Source organism: Vulpes vulpes, chromosome 12 (assembly GCF_048418805.1).
Source record: "Vulpes vulpes isolate BD-2025 chromosome 12, VulVul3, whole genome shotgun sequence".
Classification (NCBI taxonomy): domain Eukaryota; kingdom Metazoa; phylum Chordata; class Mammalia; order Carnivora; family Canidae; genus Vulpes; species Vulpes vulpes.
The window spans coordinates 66,276,967-66,289,869 of record NC_132791.1 but is presented as its reverse complement, the minus strand read 5'-3'; the positions used below and the strand labels follow the sequence as shown (position 1 = coordinate 66,289,869).

At 39.3% G+C, this 12,903-nt stretch overlaps 1 protein-coding gene across 1 annotated transcript; it reads left to right on the top strand.

Moving 5' to 3' along the window:
* The first annotated feature begins 9,833 nt into the window (after nucleotides 1–9,833).
* Nucleotides 9,834–12,370, top strand: LOC112932424 (heat shock protein HSP 90-beta-like). The gene is given in 3 exon segments (XM_072732019.1): nucleotides 9,834–10,697; nucleotides 10,700–11,206; nucleotides 11,395–12,370. Coding segments are annotated over 3 exon segments (2,181 nt in total). The 5' UTR covers nucleotides 9,834–9,905; the 3' UTR covers nucleotides 12,277–12,370.
* The last annotated feature ends 533 nt before the right edge of the window (nucleotides 12,371–12,903 follow it).

The following is a 12,903-nucleotide window of genomic DNA, read 5'->3' as shown; positions in this document are numbered from 1 at the left end:
TTTAACTTGTATGTTTGGGACACTTGGGTGGCTCAGGGAGTGATCTCAGGTCTGTAGATCGAGTCCCACATAGGGATCCTTTGAGAAGCTTCCTTCTCCCTCTGCCTATGTCTGTCTTTCTCTGTGTGTCACTCATGAATAAATAAAATCTTAAAAAAAAAAAAAAACAACCTTGGTCAGCTCTAAAGAGTGGAACATCCAAAAGACAAGTAATAGTATCTCTTGTGTAAAAGATTCTCTTTTGCATCTTCTTCTCCCACAGAACTAGTAATTGATAAATGAGGAATGAATGGGAGGGAATCATTGACTGCCAAATGGGTGAAGATGGGGAGGAAGAGAGGTAACGGAAGGTATTTGGAGGACAAGAACTTGCATTCTGTCATGCCAACAATCAGAACCTAACTTGGTCGCTGTGGCTCATGGGAAAGAGAGCCACCAGAAGTTGTTCAGAGCAATGTGGTCAGAAAGACTTCTTTCTCATATTTTTCATCTCTATGAAGTAGGAGGATACGTTCCAAGCTGTCTGCCATAATTTTGTTTTTAGTTTGGCATTTGTAAATCAATACTCCTTGTGGTCCAAATGGCCAGAATCCCCATGGTAATCTCCAAAATAAATAGGACACAGATGGTTCAATACCATCAATTACATACCCTTTATAAGAATGGGAACTAATTTTAAGAGACTGTGCTTTAATAGAACACTATATTTTTAAACCTGTACGATGTACACATAATTTGATGACATTTCATTATTAACGGCCAATTAATCTTGAATAATTCCCACCTCTTATTGCCTACTTTATAAGGTACTCACTATATCTCTGCACATCAAACAACATTTGTTGTATTCTGGGATCAATATTTTCTTTTTTAAACAATTATATTGTCTAGTATTTGTCCTATTGACTTTGTTAATTAGACCTAACTATCATATGACTAACCTGGGTTTTAAAGGAATGACACATGTTACTCACAACTCTGCAAGGCTTCCAGACAACTTCCCAGTGAAAGTCACCAAAAGCACTTTGCATCAATAAATTTCCCTTGAGTTCATCAGTCAGCACTGGTTCTCTCTCACTTGGAATATTTCATAAGGGCCCATTTGCCTTTCTAATTTTCACATTTTTCCCAAGTGTCTTGTTTCACCCAAACAACTAATTTCTAAACAAAGATTAATGCTATTTCTCTACTGCAAGACCTCTTAAATCATAGAAAATTAATTTCAATGCCTTCTGTCTCAACGAAGCCTAAGAGCTTTCTAAAGAAAGCATTTGCTGCTTACTAGGTTAACCATACATCTCAAACAGTAGGCCTTTTGTTTTTAACTTCCAAAAAGATGTCTGATGCAAAGATATATTTGCTGGGTTTTAAAAGAATGGGATCAATGACAGATTTCACCATAGGACCACACTGAAGGTTGAGATGGAAGAAAATGAATAAATTGCTAGAAAGAAAGATGCTTAGGCTATGCAAATAGGCTAAAGAATAATATAAAAGGATTAGCAATCAGTGAGTCAGTGTTTAATTAAAAATAAAAATTCATGAGGTCCTGTGCAAGCATTAAAGTACAGAAAGCTAATATTTGTTCATAAAACCATCTCAATGAAAGTCGAATGCAGAATATTGAACTATTAGACTACTTATGACTTAGAGCAAAGGAGTTCATTTAATTCATTTAAAAGTGGAAATGGGAGAAAATGCTCTGAAAGGGACAAGCACGCAATAAATGCCTTACAGAAGATACATCTGGCAATGAGAGGCAAGAAGGATAAACAGACAGTGTAGAATGATCATTACAATAACATATTTGTAAAGACATTCCCCCGGGCATCAAGCACAGTTGGTTCTACTCATCCCCTTTAATATATAAGTCCTTTCCTTTTAATTTCATAGGCACCGTATTGACACAAACGCTGTCACCTCCTACCTGAATTCTGAATGGGGCCTCCTAACTGATCTGTTTTTCATCTGTTTCTCCATCTGACTCTTTCCATCTAGCGCTTCCAGGGTCAAACCTCTCTGGTAATGTAACTTCATTTTCCTAAAACTCCTCAAAATTTTTCTGAATCCCATTAAGTATGTTGTGAAAATTTTGCTTGGTGCAAAAGGCTCTCTGAATTCATCACAGCCAACCTTGTCTTCACATTCCTTCCTCTCTGCACTGTAACAGAGTCTAGCTGTCCTGGTGCACCTGCACACACCTTGTGGTCCCGCCTTCCTGCATCATTCTCTCACTTGGGATGGATGCCCTTTTAATCTTCTTTATCCCTATCTGAATTCTACTCATATTTTACAGACTCCTCTAATCAAATGTCATCTCTCCCAGAGACTTTTTTTAGTTCCTCTGTCTGCAGTTGAAAATTATTTCAGTCTTTTAAGCCACAAGCTTCATTTTGGTATACCTTGAAATGACAAGTTGTAATTGACCAAGTGCCTGGGATTTGCCTGGCTCTGGCACTTCTTATACTATATTTTATCTACAGCTTGTAGATGTCCAAAGGATAAAGCCCAGGGCTGTCAAACAGCAGTAACACATTGAATCACTATTGAATGGAAGAGTCACACACAAAACCTCGGTGGTAACTTAATAATGATCCATGCTTTGCACCTGATAACCATAGGTATTGATCTTATAATCACCAAAAAATATTATCAGTACCCTCCATATGTTACTTGAGAAATTTCACGAATTTATGCATATGAATTACTTACTGTAGAGGCCACTTTTAGGCAAACAGGCTTGAACAATGGGTTACAGATGGGACCATCAGGTGAACCACCCCAAAATATCCATAGGCCTTAACTGATCAATGAGCTACTTACAAACAGGCACAGTTACCACAAAAGGGAAAATTCGATATGTCACCATACCCTCTTTACTCCCCCGCCTCTTTTTTAATTTTTATGTGTTTATTCATGAGAGACACAGACAGAGAGGCAGAGACATAGGCCGAAGAAAAAGCAGGCTCCCTGTGGGGAGCTCAATGTGGGACTCAATCCCAGGACCCCAGGATCATGACCCAAGCCAAAGGCAGACTCTCAACCACTGAGCCACCCAGGTGCCTTCACTTACCCCTTTTAAAAACAGCCCGCACCCACAGCCTCATTGCAGACAGCCTATCCTCTGTGGTCCTGCTCTCTGCTCCCTTGCAGTATACTCAATAAACTTCTATCTCCTTTGTTCCATCTCAGGTAAATCCTTTCACAGCCAATGCCACCGGCTTCTGTGTGATCATTGCCCCATATTTGAAGGCTCTCATCTGATCAGGATGGACACCCCATTTAGACACAACACTTGCCATAATGCCTAATACATAAATATTCAAAAATGTAAGTTGTTATTAGTATCAGTGGTAACTCTCTTAGTAGTATTTGTAATAATGGTGTTGAATGTTAAAGCTTATGTCTCCCTTCACCTATTTTGTACATCCTCCCACTCAGTGAATTTAAAATGCAAGTACATAGGGGTGTCTGGGGATGCAGTTGGTTAAGCATCTGACTCCTGGTTTCAGATCAGGTCAGGATCTCAGGGTCCTGGGATCAAGACCCATGTTGGGCTCCATAGTCAGCATGGAGTCTGCTTGAGATTCTCTTCCTCTCCCTCTGTCTCTCCCTCTCATGCTCTCTTACTCTCTCTAAAATAAACCTTTTTCCAAAAATGCATGTGTATTAAAAAGTTAAGAGAAAAATATTGAACAAGTTAGTATTATGGATTAATGTTAGAACTTTGAGAAGACACAGAAATTAGAAGCCCAATTTTCTAATTTAAAAGGTCATTCATTTTCACCATCTTTTTTTTAAATTGGAGTTCAATTTGCCAATATATATCATATTACCCAGTGCTCATCCTGTCAAGTGCCACCCTCAGTGCCCATCACCCAGTCACCCCAACCCCCTACCCACCTCCCTTTCCACCATCCCTGGTTTCATTTCCCAGAGTTAGGAGTCTCTCATGTTCTGTCATCCTCACTGATATTTTTACTCATTTTCTCTCCTTTCCCCTTTATTCCCTTTCACTATTTTTTATATTTCCCAAATGAATGAGACCATATAATGTTTGTCCTCTGATTGACTTATTTCACTCAGCATAATACCTTCCAGTTCCATCCTTCACCATCTTTCTTAAAGTGGGTTAGCATGTCTAGAAATCTCTAACTACCTAGGCTTCAAGTGAAAATTCATCAATTTCCAGTGTTCTCTCCACTCTACTTCTCACCACTTGCCTGCCTCTAATTGTCCAGGGTTTGATTGGTAGCTTGCATTTTCTGATCTAGTACCACAAAGCAGAAGCAAGAACTCCTCCCAGACCAGATGGAGATGAATTCTTTGAAAAGTCTTCCTTATCCAAATTTGCCCAGACCAAGAATTTTTCTTCACCTATACTATAGCCTCTCTCTCCCTCTGCTGGGCAAAGAGGTTGTACCCTAAACTCAAAGATCCAATGATTGGGAATTCTATCACTTCCAAAAAAGGAAATCTGTTTCTCTTAAAGTTAACTGCTATCAAGTATAGAAGCAACATCTGGGGAAGACCAAGATGTCAGCATGCCAGGAATGGGATGGGATGGGATCAGATGGAAAGATGGCACACAGTAAAACAGAATTAGAAGTAAGCAGATTGGCCAACAATGGTGAAGCAGCTTTATTTGTAATAGATACTGACTAAAAGAAATAAAACCTAGAATAGTGTAACTCAGTGCCCAATGGATGGGAAGTACACCATTGGGGTGATTGGATGGCTCATTCAGTTAAGCATCTGACTTTTGATTTTGGTTCATGTCATGATCTCAGGGTCATGACATCAAGCCCCAAGGGGGTCTGCGCTGGGCATGAAACCTACTTAAGATTCTCTCCCTTTCCCTCTGCTCTTCCTCACCTTCTCCACTCTTTGTCTCTAAAAGAGGGAGAGGGCGAGGGCGAGAGAGAGAGAAGTACACATCTTTTCTCTTTGAACAGGCCCTCCATAGGCATTATACCCTTTACAGAACATAATGAAATGTTACATTGCTTCAATTAGTTCATTCCTCTGTCTTCTAATCCTCTGATCAGATCATTTTCAAAAAAGGAAACAGATTATCCTATGAAAAATCTGGGTAAAGGGTGAAGCCACTTTAGAAGTACACAATTAACAATAATCCAGATTCTTCAGGCCTGGGTGCCTCTAACATAAGGAATTTGCATATAAAAATGTCTACCTGAAACAACTGTTGATGGAGAGTAGGTAATATTTACCCAGCTCAATTCTCTTTGCTCTTAAACATTTATTTTCCACTTCTTACTCATCTGATACCCCTGAAAGATAAGAGCTCTGAGCATTGTCTTTGTCAGGTGAGTGGGTAACTGGGAACACTTCATTCAAGGAGATACAGATAACTAAGTAAAAACAACCTACATGCCAAAGATTTACTCATGAATACAGTTTAAATGAAAATGGCATATAAACACTTGGGGAAAATTTTTTTAAGCACCATTTGTGTAGCACACTGGAGAAATTAAAAAATGCATATTATCATTTAAAGATGCTAAAGTTACATAATTCTGGGTATAACACATTAGCCTCCTAGTGAACCATTTCCAAATATTGTGCAATTCAGGGTATCAGAGTAGAAAGGTGAATGTATCATTGGGATGATTTATCTAACTTAAATGTTTCAGAGTGTGACAATTCAAGGCCAAAAGAGATTCATAGTTCTGAAATATAGTTTCCCTTTCCCAATGAAAAGTGTCCTGTCTTCAATAGGGTTGTTTCATATAATGGGATCAAGGTCAAAATTTCAATGATAACCTTTATTTTTTTTTTTAATTTTTTTGAGAGAGAAAGCACAGCAAGAGGTGGAAAGGGAGAGAGACAGAGAATATCAAGCTGACTCCGTGCTGAATGCAGAGCCTGATGCAGGGCTTGATCCCAAGATCCTGGGATCACAGCCTGAGCTGAAATGAAGAGTTGGACTCTTAACTCCTATGCCACCCAGGCACCCCTCAATTATAGCTTTTTAGAAATATTCCTGTGAAGAATTTAATCTTGTTTAGAAATGTTAATAGTGAAATAATCTCCCAAAGATACAGAAAAGTTTATTTTGTTCTCTTCTGTTCTTTTTGATTTGACCTAGAAAAATATCTATACATCTATATACATACCTACCAACAAAAGTATAGATTATTTTTGTTACTGAAAAGTAGTAGACCTTGATCAAATACAGTGGTGATAAGGTACAAGGTAAAGAACAACTGGCCAGACATTTTTACTTGTTCTAGATTCCATGTCAGGCAACTTTATTATACAGTATGAAACATTACTAAAAAAAAAAAAAAAATGTTTGGAAAACCAAGAATGAGTTTGCCTTAGTCAACTTATCACATGACCTTAGAAATTCACATGAGCACTGGACATTATTTATAGCCAATAAAACACCAAACTAGGAAACAGACGACATCTAAAAAAATTCAAATAGTATTTTTAAGAGTCTATACAGAAAAGCTTGCACTGGGTGTTCATGAGATGTACCAAGGAACTTACAGCCCAGTGAGCAGAACAAAACATGTGCAAAACCAATATTAAGATAAAGAAAGAGTATATAAAGGAAATATAAAACTTCATTTTTAATATAAAAAGCACTAAGTTTTACTCATTGGAAAAAAATTAATTAAATTGAGATGAAAAGGATGGAATAATAAAAAATATTTGTACAATGATACTTAAATAAAAACTAGTTCCTTATATCCTCTCTAAAAGGAAAGTTAATAATATCCATTAAAATGAAAACCAAAAGACATTCTTTAGGATTCAGAAATTTCCTTTTTGTTCTATCTTCTAAAGCAACACTTGCTCATGGGTTCAAGGTGATGTGAACACAAATACTTACTGCGGCATTCTCTTAAATCAAAAGAAACAACCAATTTTATGACGGACACCATTTATCCCACCAGGAGTAATATTCAATGTCAATTTTGCTGACAACACCCTTATTTTTTTTCAGGAAATCTCCTCTTGTACAAATCCTAATGGTTGGGATAATGTCAAGTTAAGCACCTTCTTCAAACTGTCTCTTTTTAGCTTTACTTTTGAGCAGAGTAGCAAAAACGGAAAATAAATAAATAAATTGGGGACCACTGACTGCAAAATATCCTCTCTGAAAAAACTGCCAATTGTTTCAACTGCCTCAACCCTCAGAGATGCACTCTACTCTTGTTGAGTCTGGTTTGGAAAGTTTCCAATAAATTATTCAAATAAGCCATCTTTCCTTAAATGCTGTTCAAATATGAATGCAATCTTAGATGACATATTTCTGATACAAGATTGATGTGTTAAGAAACAATAGCCTTCTTGTATACGAGTAAGATATAATTTATATGGATACCTTTCTTAAAGAAATAAAATTGATTTAAAAAAACTATCTAGGATTAAAGCTAACAAGTATATGAAAAAAAACAGAGGAGTAAAATTATAAAACTTTACCTAAGGACATAAAGTATGACTTAATTATCTAAAGTGACATACTGTATTTCTATGTGGAAAGATGAAATATGTTAAAATACCCATTTTCTATAAAGTAATGCATAATATTGATGTGATCTCAGTTAAAATTTCAATAAATTTTAATTAAATAGGTTAAGCTTATTTTAAAGATATAAGGGGGAAAATGTGTGATACTAGAGCAAAATTATTTTAAAAGGACAGTTACAAGGTATTTTAAAGGCAATATGGTAATATACATAAAGTCTGAGAAATTTTAAGAGTGATTTTTATTGTAAAATGTATAAATACATTAATGGAAAACAATGGAAAGTCAATGAGCAGACCTATATATTCATGAAATTAATTTCATGATGCTGTTCCATTGAAAGGTAATGGATAATGGAGTTTCAATAAGAGTTCTGGAAAAATTGTGGGAAAACAAAGTTACACAGCTATCAAAAACCATGGTCCCAAAGAAATTCCAGGTACCAAACATTTTCAAAACCATAATATAAATTTAAAAGTAGAATAAAAAAATACTTTTAAATGGGCATTTTTCTTGTCTTGATTTGAAAGCACCTATCTACATAAAACCAAAAAAGCAAACAAATAAACCATGAATACTAAAGCAACACACACACACAGACACACACAACCCATAAAGGCAAAGATTGATAGTTTTTTTCTAGGTAAAAACTTCAAATTATTTCAAAATAAAATATACATCATAGGCAAAATAAAAGACAAATCTTGAAATATAGGTGAGAAACAGATTGCAGAAGGGATTGATTGCCGGGCTAAGCACAGTGAATTTTCATCTGTGAGCAACAGGGAACCATAAAAGGTTTTTGACAAGGAGAGTAGAATGATCAAAGATGCCTTTTAACAAAGGAATTTGTTCAGCCATATAAAGGATGAATTAGAACTGCAGTGGCTGGCCAGGTAGGGAGGAGAGTGCTGTGCACACAGCTGTTCAGTTTGGAGTCAGAAAGATCAATTATAAAGCAGTTGCAATAATCCAGGCAAGAGATAGCAAGGACCACTGTGGTAACTATGGAAGGATGAGAATCATATCTGAAAATTTCAAAACTGCAGGAGAGGTGAGAGAACAATACTTACTGAATGTGTATATTTATCAGAGATCTAATGTATCCATGGACACACAAAATGTATAAAGCTCAAACGGATCTCCCTAATGCCAACCCCATGGTTTTCTATCCCTCTCTATATACTCCAAGTTGCCTCATAAATTACCTATCCTCAGGCTAGGTGTGGCCACTTTTGGTCCAAACAAAAATTTTGAAGGTCAGAGCATGAGGCAGAAGTGTCTATAAGTGGAATGTGTGCAGGAAAGGGTTAATTCAGCAGGTCCACTTGTCCAAACTCAGCACCTTCCACAGTAAGGTTTGTATTTATGCCTGGTCCATTACCAGCCACTGGAGATGACCTTGGAACATTCTGCCAGATAAAAGTGTTTTTGCATGCCTAAGGCCTTGGGCCATGCAGTATCAGTTTGACCCGATGATTTATGATGAACACCATTTTTGTTTTTTTTAACTCTGGGGATTGGGGCTGGAGACTGGGTAGTTGAGGTCAGAAATATGGTGGCTGCTGCACACTTATGTCACTGACCCTCAGTAAAACCTGAGGCAACAAGACTTGAGTGAAATTCCCCAGTTCGTAACACTTTGCATGTGTTATCACACATTACTGTTGAGGAAGTGAAGCAAGTTGCCCGGAAACTCCACTGGGAGGGAACACTTGGAAGATGGTGCGTGGTTTCCCCTGGATTGTCTCCCCTTTGGCCTTTGCCCTTTGCTGATTTAACACTGTAATCTTTCTCTGTAATAAACTGTTATGGTGCATCTAACAGCTTTGCTGAGTTCTGTCTTTCCAGCAAACTGTTAAGTCTGACGGTGGCCTTGGGGACCCTGATACAGGGCAGTTGCCTCATGAAGGACTACAGTCTGATAAATATTGTTTTTTGTTTTGGTTTGGTTTGGTTTGGTTTTTTTTTTTTTTTTTTTTTTTTTGTAGCACAGCTAGTGAAGGAAACTGAGAAGTAATCTGAGAGAGTTGGAAGAACAGAAGACTACACTGAAGGGATGAATGGAAGATGTAAAGATGGAAGGATGGATGAATAGGTAGATGGGTGGGTGGATGGATGGTTGTATGGATGAATAGATGGATGGACAGAAAGAAAAGGATAAAAGATGATATTCAGAGTGGATAAAGAATGAAATTAGGGGTGCCTGAATAGCTTAGTCATGGAGTCTATGACTCTTGATTTCAGGGTATGGATTCAAGCCCCACACTGGGTGTAGAGATTACTTAAAAATAACATCTTAAACTCTCTTGAGTCACCCCCGCGCAACCTTGGTGCAGCATTGTAGCCGGACGCAGCCCCTGCCCACCGTGGTCTGTAGTGCTTGCAGCTCTTCTCCTTTAAGATGCCTGAGGAAGTGCACCATGGAGAGGAGGAGGTGGAGACTTTTGCCTTCCAGGCAGAAATTGCCCAGCTCATGTCCCTCATCATCAATACCTTCTCTTCTAACAAGGAAATTTTTCTTCAAGAGTTGATCAGTAATGCTTCTGATGCCTTGGACAAGATTCGCTATGAAAGCCTGACAGACTTTTCCAAGTTGGACAGCGGTAAAGAGCTGAAAATTGACATCATCCCTAACCCCCAGGAATGCACCCTGACTCTGGTGGACACAGGCATTGGTATGACCAAAGCTGATCTCATAAATAACTTGGGAACCATTGCCAAGTCTGGCACTGAAGCATTCATGGAGGCTCTTCAGACTGGTGCAGACATCTCCATGATTGGACAGTTTGGTGTTGGCTTTTATTCTGCATATCTGGTGGCAGAGAAAGTGGTTATCACAAAGCACAATGATGATGAACAGTATGCGTGGGAGTCTTCTGCTGGGGGCTCTTTCACTGTACGTGCAGACCATGGTGGGCCCATTGGCCAGGGTACCAAAATGACCCTCCATATTAAAGAAGACCAAACAGAATATTTAGAGGAGAGACGTGTCAAAGAAGTGGTGAAGAAGCACTCCAAGTTCATAGGTTATCCCATCACCCTTTATTTGGAGAAGGAATGAGAGAAAGAAATTAGTGATGATGAGGCAGAGGAGGAGAAAGGGGAGAAAGAGGAAGAAGATAAAGATGATGAGGAGAAACCCAAGACTGAAGATGTGGGTTCAGATGAGGAGGATGATAGTGGGAAGGACAAGAAAAAAAAAAGACAAAGAAGATTAAGGAAAAATACATTGATCAAGAAGAACTGAACAAGACCAAGCCCGTTTGGACCAGGAACCCTGATGACATCACCCAGGAGGAATATGGAGAGTTTTACAAGAGCCTTACTAATGACTGGGAAGATCACCTGGCAGTCAAGCACTTCTCTGTAGAAGGTCAGCTGGAATTCAGGGTATTGCTGTTCGTCCCTCATTGGGCTCCTTTTGACCTCTTTGCAAACAAGAAGAAAAAGAACATAAAACTCTATGTCCACCATGTGTTCATCATGGACAGCTGTGATAAATTGATACCAGAGTATCTCAACTTCATCCGTGGTGTGGTTGACTCTGAGGACCTGCCCCTGAACATCTCCCGAGAAATGCACCAGCAGAGCAAAATCTTGAAGGTCATTCGCAAAAATATTGTGAAGAAGTGCCTTGAGCTCTTCTCTGAATTGGCAGAAGACAAGGAGAACTATAAGAAATTCTGTGAGAGGGATCCCTGGGTGGTGCAGCGGTTTAGCGCCTGCCTTTGGCCCAGGGCGCGATCCTGGAGATCCGGGATTGAATCCCACGTCGGGCTCCCGGTGCATGGAGCCTGCTTCTCCCTCTGCCTGTGTCTCTGCCTCTCTCTCTGTGTGACTATCATAAATAAATAAAATTTTAAAAAAAATTTTTTTAAAAATTCTGCGAGGCGTTCTCTAAAAACCTAAAGCTTGGAATCCATGAAGATTCCACTAACCAGTGCCGCCTTTCTGAGCTGCTGTGTTACCACACTTCCCAGTCTGGAGATGAGATGACTTCTTTTTCAGAGTATGTGTCCCATATGAAGGAGACTTAGAAGTCCATCTATTACATCACCGGTGAGAGCAAAGAGCAGGTTGCCAACTCTACTTTTGTGGAGTGAGTGCAGAAATGGGGCTTCGAGGTAGTGTATATGACAGAGCCTATCGATGAGTACTGTGTGCAGCAGCTCAAGGAGTTTGATGGGAAGAGTCTGGTCTCAGTTACCAAGGAGGGCCTGGAGTTGCCTGAGGATGAAGAGGAGAAGAAGAAAATGGAGGAGAGCAAGGCCAAGTTCGAGAATCTTTGCAAACTCATGAAGGAAATCTTGGATAAGAAGGTTGAAACGGTGACCATCTCCAACAGGCTGGTTTCTTCACCCTGCTGCATTGTGATAAGCACCTACGGCTGGAATGCCAACATGGAGCGGATCATGAAAGCCCAGGCACTCCGGGACAACTCTACAGTGGGCTATATGGTGGCCAAAAATCACCTGGAGATCAACCCTGGCCATCCCATTGTGGAGACGCTGTGGCAGAAGGCAGAGGCAGACAAAAACGACAAGGCTGTCAAGGACCTGGTGGTGTTGCTGTTTGAAACAGCTCTGCTCTCCTCTGGCTTCTCACTGGAGGATCCCCAGACTCACTCCAACCGCATTTACAGCATGATCAAGCTAGGCCTGGGCATTGATGAAGATCAAGTGACAGCAGAGGAACCCAGTGCTGCTGTTCCTGATGAGATCCTTCCACTTGAGGGTGATGAGAAAGCCTCTCGCATGGAAGAAGTCAATTAATTTCTCCTTGCAGACCTTGTGCCCTCTGTATAGTGTCCCCATGGCTCCCCAGCAGCCCTGAGTGGCTCCAGTTCACCTGGTTCCCTCTGCTGATGTCTAGTGGATTTTTTCCCCCTCCTGTCTTTGTTCGAGGCAGGAAAGAAGGGCCTTAAGCCCTAGCCCTCATGACATTTGACAAGGGGTTTGGATGTGTATTGTGGTGTTTATTTTGTTCTGAGATTAAAGTATGCAAAATAAAGAAGATACAGTTTTATACAAAAAAAAAAACTTAAAAAATGAAATTAGCTTGCATGAGGGTATTTGAAAACCAGTGATCACCATGAAGAGAAGAGTTTCAATAAATGAATAAAAGCAATTGTAAAAAGGTTCAAGAGTCAAGTAGGACAGAGGAAACAGGCCTTCAAGTGTAGACCTTTCACACAACTTAGGAAGACAAGGGGGAAAGGCCAGAGTTAAACACAATCATAGGGATATGTTTCACTTATGTGTTTTAAATAGGATGTTAATAAGACATGTGAGTTCAATCACAAGACTTAAATTTGATTTCTGCTCTGCCACGTATTGCCTATGTAATTAACACTTGTCACACCATTTCTCTGGGCCCTGGTTAGCTCATCTTTAATGAAA